At 56.9% G+C, this 7,451-nt stretch overlaps 1 protein-coding gene across 1 annotated transcript in view; it reads left to right on the top strand.

Annotated features, from left to right (window-relative positions):
- Window positions 1-3,270: 3,270 nt before the first annotated feature.
- The window catches only part of UFD1 (ubiquitin recognition factor in ER associated degradation 1), a 15,793-nt gene continuing 11,612 nt past the window's right edge, over window positions 3,271-7,451 (top strand). Inside the window, exons 1-3 of the mRNA XM_007460019.1 lie at window positions 3,271-3,406; window positions 3,773-3,805; window positions 6,451-6,572. Of these exons, the coding sequence (XP_007460081.1) occupies window positions 3,286-3,406; window positions 3,773-3,805; window positions 6,451-6,572 (276 nt within the window). The 5' untranslated portion in view covers window positions 3,271-3,285. The remainder of the gene's footprint in view (window positions 3,407-3,772; window positions 3,806-6,450; window positions 6,573-7,451) is intronic.

Genomic DNA, 7,451 nt, shown 5'->3' with positions numbered 1-7,451 from the left:
CGGGGGCCAACCAAGAGGGACTCCGTTCCCAGCCTTTCCTCCTTTCTGATCGGTCCACGCTGGGGGCGGGCACTAGCGCTCCGCCATTTACGGCTGGAATAGTCCAGCCCGCCCCCAAAGAAGCGTCATCCACGGGCCGGACGCACTCGCGGTTGCGCAATTCAACTCTGACTCCGTTTACTCAGACAACCTACGCTCGGCGGACATCTTTACTTTGGGAAGAGAAGAATACTCCCCCCAACTGGGACCTGGAGGGAAAAGAAACCTCGCCACAAATTAAATTCATGTATACGTCAGTCAAGGGCGTCAGTTTAGGATTTCAATGGGCTCTCGGCCTAGTTCGAGGGCGGAAGTGTGGCTTACTTCCGCCCGAGTCCTCGATGGCCGCAGCAGAGGCCGGAAGGTCTGCTTGCCTTCTGGGTAGTGTAGGCAGTAAGGGGAGTGGGCCGCACCAAATTCGTCAGGAGGGGGACACTATCAAACTGTAATTTAAAATAATCACGTAAGGTGCTCTAGAGTGCACACGTTAGGAAGGGGTATCTGAGCGCTCACTCTCCGGGAATTTTGGACCCTCGCGCCTTTGCCTGGCTTTCTTTCGCAGCGGCCTGCGCTCGCGCCCCTCCCGGAAGTGCAGGTCAGGACTTCCGGTGAGCTCCGGACGTCCGCGCGAGGCGGTGGCTGCGGCGGCGGCGGCGGCGGCGGCGGCGGCGGCGGCGGTGGCGGCGGCGGCGGCAGCGGCGGCAGCTGAGGCCCAGGCCAGGCCCCCTCCCCGGTCGGGGCCGGGAGGGCGGCCGTGGCGGCGGCGGAGGTGCCGAGTCACTGGCCTGAGCCCGCCGACGCTCGGGACTGAACGCTGTCTTGCTTGTGTAGACCCGAGATTGCTTCCCGCGAACAAGCCCCGGATCGGCTGGGGGGCTGTAGCGGGGAGGGGAGAGCTCACGGGCCAGTCCCGCGAGCTCGGTCCTGCCGGCCTGCGGCCCCGCCCCGCCGCCCTGGGCACCGCGGCCCCGAGACCCCTCATCCTTTGGGCCCCGGCGGCGCCCCTGGAGGGAGGTTGGTGGCCGCCGCGTCGGCGCGAGAACCACGAGGTTTAGGGAGGCGCGTAGTGTAGGCTACGAACGCGGGCAGTGGGGACTTGAAGCCGGGTATGCCTGCAGAGCTGTGCCAGCACCGCGCCGGGCGCTGCCGGTGTCACGGGTTTATCGCGTGCGAGTTTATCCTTAGTGTGTCAGTGTCGGGTCCCCTCTCTCTCCTCAGGGTTAGCCACCTAACAGCTGAACACCAGCCGTGCGCCGGGCAGTGTGCTGGCGCCGGGGCTGTAGAGGGAAGTGGGACCGGGGCGGGAGGTCAGGTCCGTGGGTGGATGCGGGGCAGGTTGGCACCCGGTGTTCAGTACTTTGTGTCCGTTTCCCTCTTTCGTGTTGCAAAGAGAAGACAGGGCTTAGATGGGGGGGATGTAGTGAGGAGGCCCCCACTCCTCTCCTTTCTTTTCGCCCAGAACGCTGCTTCTGGCCAAGATTTTGTCGAACAGAATTCTGGTTAAAAGGAGAGGCACGGGTGTGAAAACCACTTTGCTGGCGCTCCAGGGAGTGGAGAACCATTGGAGAGTTTAAGCAGGAGCTGCATCTGCATCTGTGGAAGACAGCTGGCTCAGCTTGCTGATTTTGGAATTGCTAGTAAACTGTCTCATCAGTACCTGACTTTTTCTCTACTTAGTGTACAGTTAGAATCAAGTCAGGAAATACTCGTCTGTTTAAAAGTTTTTTAGCTTGTAAAAAAACATGTACCATAAATTTACCATTTATAAGGGTACAGTTTAGTGGTGTTAAATATATTCACGTTGTTGTGTAATGGATGTCCAGAACTTTTTGGTCTTGAAAAACTGAAACTCTCTTCCCATTAAACAATTCCCCCTCCCCCCAGCCCCTGGCAACCACCATTCTTTTTGTCTCTGAACTTGACTAGTTACTCTAAGTACCTCATATAAGTGGAATCCTACAGTGTTTGTTCTTCTGTGTCTGTCTTATTTCACTGAGCATTATGTCCTGAGTTATTATTCCACTGAGTTCATCACCGTTGTAGCATGTGTTGGAATTTCCTTCCTTTTTAGGGCTGAACAATATCCCATTGTATGGATGGACATTTTCTTTATTCACTCATTTGTTGATGGGCATTTGGGTAGTTTCCAACTCTTGGCTATTGTGAAGAGTGCTGCTGTGAACCTGGGTGTACAAATATACCTTCAAGACCCTGCTTCCAATTCTTTTGGGTATATACCCTATTGTACCCTATACCCTATTGTGCAATTTTATATCCTTTCTTTTTGACACGTCACAGTAGTTGCAGTGCTTTGGGAAGACCCTAGATTGTTGGCAGCATGTGTTCTGAGCCTCATCATAACCTACAATGTAAGAACTGGGATCTTACTTTTGTGATGGCACCATGTCTAGGCTTTACTTATGAAAGACATGGAGGGAGTGCCGTGGTGTGGCGCCACGTGAGAGCACTTTGGAGGGGTGCTAGCCCTGGCCCTGGGCAGAGCAGGGAAGGTTCCCAGAGCAAGGAAAGGGTGGTCCTGGAAGCCAGGGGAAGGGGGAGGGGTGCAAACCTGTGTGCCCACTCTTATCACTGTTCCCTGTTTTCTGCCTGTTCCCTCTCCTGGCTTCAGGTCTCTGCAGAGAAGTGCTTCCTGACCACCCACTTAAAACAGCGTTCCCAGGAGCTCTTGGTCCTTTACCCTCTCTTGTGCTCAGAATACTGACACACAGATGGTTTTCTGTTCTTGTTTCCCTTGTCTTGAATGTCAGCTCTGCCGGGGCAGAGGTTGTAGCTCTTTTGTTAGTGATGTTTACCTGGTGCTTGGAGACCAGAACCTGGCATAGTGGCACTCCTAAACGGGGTGAGGAGAGGAAAAGTGGTCCAAGCCAAGGGAGCAGCCCGGCAGGGTCGTGGCCATCGTAGGAGACCTGGGGGACGGGAGGCCTGGGGGATGTGGGGCGGGGGGTGAAAGAGGTGAAGGACAGGCTTGCTGGGGGCAGTTTTATACTTTAGTAAGATGCATCGTCTGAAAATGGTGGGGAAGAGGTTGCTGGGACAGACTGGACGCGCCAGCCGGCAGAAGCCGCTGTGAGGTGCATCCTGTTCCCAGGAGGTGCTCACTGGGTGCAGGTTTGTCTTGCTCTTGAGCGTTGACACCCTGACCCACTCTAGCTGTTGACAGAAGAAACGTGCCTTCGTTCTGTGTTAACTGCAGCATCTCTTCCCTCCTTCCAGTTCTCCTTCAACATGTTTGACCACCCGATTCCCCGGGTCTTCCAGAACCGCTTCTCCACGCAGTACCGCTGCTTCTCCGTGTCCATGCTCGCGGGGCCTAATGACAGGTCAGATGTGGAGAAAGGAGGGAAGAGTATGTGCTGTTTTTATTTTGAATCGTAACCTTTCCTGCCCTAGGCCTGCAGTGCTCATAGTCCTTGGCAGCTCTCATTTTGCATGTGTGACGGAGGCTAGTTACCGTCAAGATGTCGTCAAGGTGTCCTGGCTAAGGGGTGCGGGGAGGGGTCCTAATTATGATTAGATTTATGGCTGATAGCCATTTGGTTTCACCAAATAAATTATAGCTAGTAAAACTTGTTGTGAACAATCGTGAAATTCCATCTGCCTCACAGATATCGTTTAATACTTTCATTAAGCTATAACAGAAAGTGCACTTTGACTTTTGTTCTATTGTTTTAATTTTTCTTTTCTTAATATCTCCTAAATGTTCTTTCCACAGTAATTATGCCACCCTCAGCCCTCGACCAACTCAGTAAGTACTTTCTACCTGACTTGAGAACGGAGGTGATGTGAATGTGGGCGCTGGGACCAGGCACAGACCCCTCGCCGCCCAGGCAGAGGCGTCTTTCGGCGAGGCTGGTTGGGAATTGTCCCTGGAGGGCGCTAGCTGGGCTGGGAGGCCGGGGCCAGTGGGTGCTCGGCTCTGGGTCCACTCCTCTGGCCCCCCCCACCCCACCCCGGGTCCTATTAGGACTAAAGGAAGGTGTGAACACTGGTGCTATTCACTCTGCTGGGGCAGCCGATGTCCTTGGCTGGACGCACTAAATTTTCCCCTAAAGGATGGTGGCAGCCCCCAAGAGGACGCCGCGCGCAGGTCTTTCATCTCCCCAAGCCTCTTGCCTCAGCTCCAGCCGCAGTTCTAACCCCTCTTCCCCAGGAGCTGCTCCCCTTGCCCCGTCCCGCCTCTTACCAGGAGCAAGAAAGGCCCAGGGTTGGGAGATTGGCCACGCTTTTCCCCCTTTCCCCGACTCCCCACTCCCATGGGAGCAGCTCGGAGACCTCACACCCCTGGCCTCACTCCACCCGGACTAGGATGCCCCGACCATGGGCACAGTCATTGCCTTTTGAGACTTGGGGGTCTTTTTGGTGTGGGTTCTGAGGCAGGAGATGTGGTGGCCTCTGAGCCGGGAGGGTCCACGCTCTGTGTTGGGTGCCCATTGGGCAGCTCGGTAAGGGCCAGGCGCCTGCTCTGGTGTAGCTCCAGCTTGGGCTCTGCACCTTGTCCAGCCTGACTCCAGGCTAGTGACTGGACCTTTCTGAACCTTGGTGTCCTCACCTTTAAATGGGGGCATGACGCCATCTGTGGGGACTGCTCTGCGGCAGGAGTGCCTCCTGGATGGTACCTGTGGTGTGTGTAAACAGCCAGGGCCCTGTGGCACCAGGCAGGGGCAGGAGGTGGCCTTTAGCCAGCAGGGCCTAACTGACAGTAGCAGTGGCTGCACCCGCAGAGGGAGGCCTTTAGCTCTGCCAGAGGGTGGGTAGAGCAGGGGGCACGGCCCTCAGGCAGGCCCCTGTCGTACCCTCTGTTGTCCCAGAGTGGGGAGCAGGGCCCTGAGAGTCTGCCTCATGGGTGGAGCTGACCCAGGACTAAGACCAGGTGTGTTGGCATGTGGGTATGAGAGGAGACTGGGGGATTGGGACAGTGGGGCTTAGTTCAGTGCTGTGCAGACCTCGTAAGTCATGGAAGGAGCTGTCCAGATGAGATCTCACGGGGAGTCCTGGTTTGTAAAAAGGGTCGCTGCTCAGGGCGGAGGAGGTGAGGGTATGTGGAAGACTCGGACTCCCCAAGGCACTTCTCTAAATCAGAAAAATGCAGTTTGAAAACTACTGGACTGAGGAACATGGGGGTCTCTTCCAATGGCAAGAATCTCGGACCCTTGGTTGGAGCCTGATCAATCCATTCACCCTGACCCACCTCAGTCCACTCCACGGCTCCACAGCCGGGAGGTGCCCTGGTGACGGAGGGCCTGGCGTCCAGGCCCTTGGCCACCACTGCCAGTATCCCAGTCGCCCTTGGTGATGGGGGGACAGCCTCCCACCCAGACTCATTATCCAATTTGCTTCTCCAAATTTTTCGGGAGATCCCAAATGGAGTCTACCGTACCTCCTGCCACTGAGTCAACTTTTGTTGCCACGTTTGCCTAAATCTACAGGCTAAAGTTGGTCTCAGTGGTCAAGCCCCAGACCTGGGCCAGTGGCCTAGGTTGACCCCCAGCATGGCCATTCCTGGGATGTGTGACTCTGGGGCACGTTGCCAGACCTGTGTGCCTTAGTCCCCCATAGATAAAGGGGTGAGGACAGTACCCACCTCACTGTCCCGTGAAGGCTGAGCAGGGGTCTGGCACAAGGCAACACGGTCCTGTCGGTCTGTCCCGGACTGCTCCCGCAGGTTACTGACTCTCCTGGGTCTTCCTGCCTTGCAGCGCCAGCCCCTCCTTTCTGCGCCCCCTGCACTCCTGAGTCAGCAGGCCTCCAACCCCACACGTGGCCCCCACCTCAGGACCCCTGGCGGGAGGGGACACACTGGGTCCCTGCTGCAAGACCGCACTGCTGACCGGTCCTGCCCTGCCTGCTCCCCCCCAACTGCTCGCACACCCGGTCCCTGTGCCCAGTCTCGCCTGGTTGCCAGCAGTTCCTGAACCAGCCTGGCTCCCCTCCCTCTATGCCTTTGCTTGGGCTGCTTTCTCTTCCTGGACTTCCTCCCCTGGAGGACATCCCCCAGCATCCGTCCTGGCTGCGCTGCCTCCGGCCCCACCCTTCCCCAGCACGAGCATCTGGGCATGCTCTGGTCTTCTAACTGGAAACCTCTGAAGGAGGGATTTTGCCCAGCACCTGGTTGGCACTTAAACTGTTTGTGAATAAACGAACACGTCACTTTTTAAAAGTGGGATTTCCGACATTCAAAAGTATAAGCTGGTGCTACGTTCCTGACTCAGTGAACGTTCCTGAGGTCTGGCAGGAGCGCGGGGTCTGCTGGGCAGTTAGACACCCAGGGGCTCAGTACCACGTAGGTCCCAGTGCCTGCTGGGGGAGGGAGGCACTTCCCCGGGGAGGGTCTGGGGACAGGGTTTCTCTCCCTGGAAGAAGCCAAGCCTCATGCCTCGCTCTTCTTTTTAGGCCGACTTAACATCACCTACCCCATGCTGTTCAAACTGACCAACAAGAACTCGGACCGCATGACGCACTGTGGCGTGCTGGAGTTTGTGGCTGACGAGGGCATCTGCTACCTCCCGCACTGGGTGAGTGGCCCCTGGCTGCCACGTGGGGTGGCAGGGACACCCTCTGCCTGTGCACAGTCCTGCCCCCGCAGCAGAGGGACGCGCCTCGCCGCAAACATCACGTGCGGCTGTGGACACAGTGCGCCCGGAGCTGGGGATGGCTGCTCACCTGGTGGCCTGGAACCCACAGCCATGCTGTTTTTAACTGCCATTTTTTGTGTCAGCCTTTTTTTTAAAACCATGAAGCAGGAATATTTTTCATGTGGTCTTGAGTACAGAGTTTTAGATTTTTATAAGTTTTCTCACCCGTGTGTGTGTGTGTGTGTGTGTGTATAGACACTTGTCTGTACCTGAGTCTGTCTAAAGCACTCAGCCTCATTGCCATGGGAATGAAGGCTCTGCACTTAGGCTGGTCCGATGCCATCCATGTCCAGAGGCAGGCGCGCCTGCACTGTAGGGTGGGGCCTGCAGCAGCCGGAAGTCTGCGGGGGCGGGGCTGGGGGGCGCCGGGCCCCACCACCCCCAGTGTGAGGGCCCCACAGCTGCCCTGCTCCATCCTGGGCCTGGGCGTGTCCCTTTGACCTTAAGCACTGTCTTCTGTGACAGCTGGCCACAGTCAGTGTTGTAGGTGCTTCGAAGGTGCCTGAGGGCCCTTGTCTTTATAAGGTCTTATGTGGAAACCCAGTGTTCTAGACCGTGTAGGGAGGAGGGTCTCCAGGCAAAGGCTGGCTTGGCTCTTTCCTTCCCTCCCCCCTCAGCCCAGCCCCCACTCTCCCAGCTCTGGCACGCTTAGCATTGGGAAACCCACAGAGGGGACTTTGTGTCCTTCTCTTCATACTCATTTATGTCGGGGTGCTCAGAGACCCCTTGGTCTGCGGGCGGAGTTGGGAACGCACCCCA

Source organism: Lipotes vexillifer, unplaced genomic scaffold (assembly GCF_000442215.2).
Source record: "Lipotes vexillifer unplaced genomic scaffold, Lipotes_vexillifer_v1.1 scaffold987, whole genome shotgun sequence".
NCBI lineage: Eukaryota > Metazoa > Chordata > Mammalia > Artiodactyla > Lipotidae > Lipotes > Lipotes vexillifer.
The sequence above is the reverse complement of the archived record's forward strand: the minus strand, read 5'-3'. Positions and strand labels throughout refer to the sequence as shown.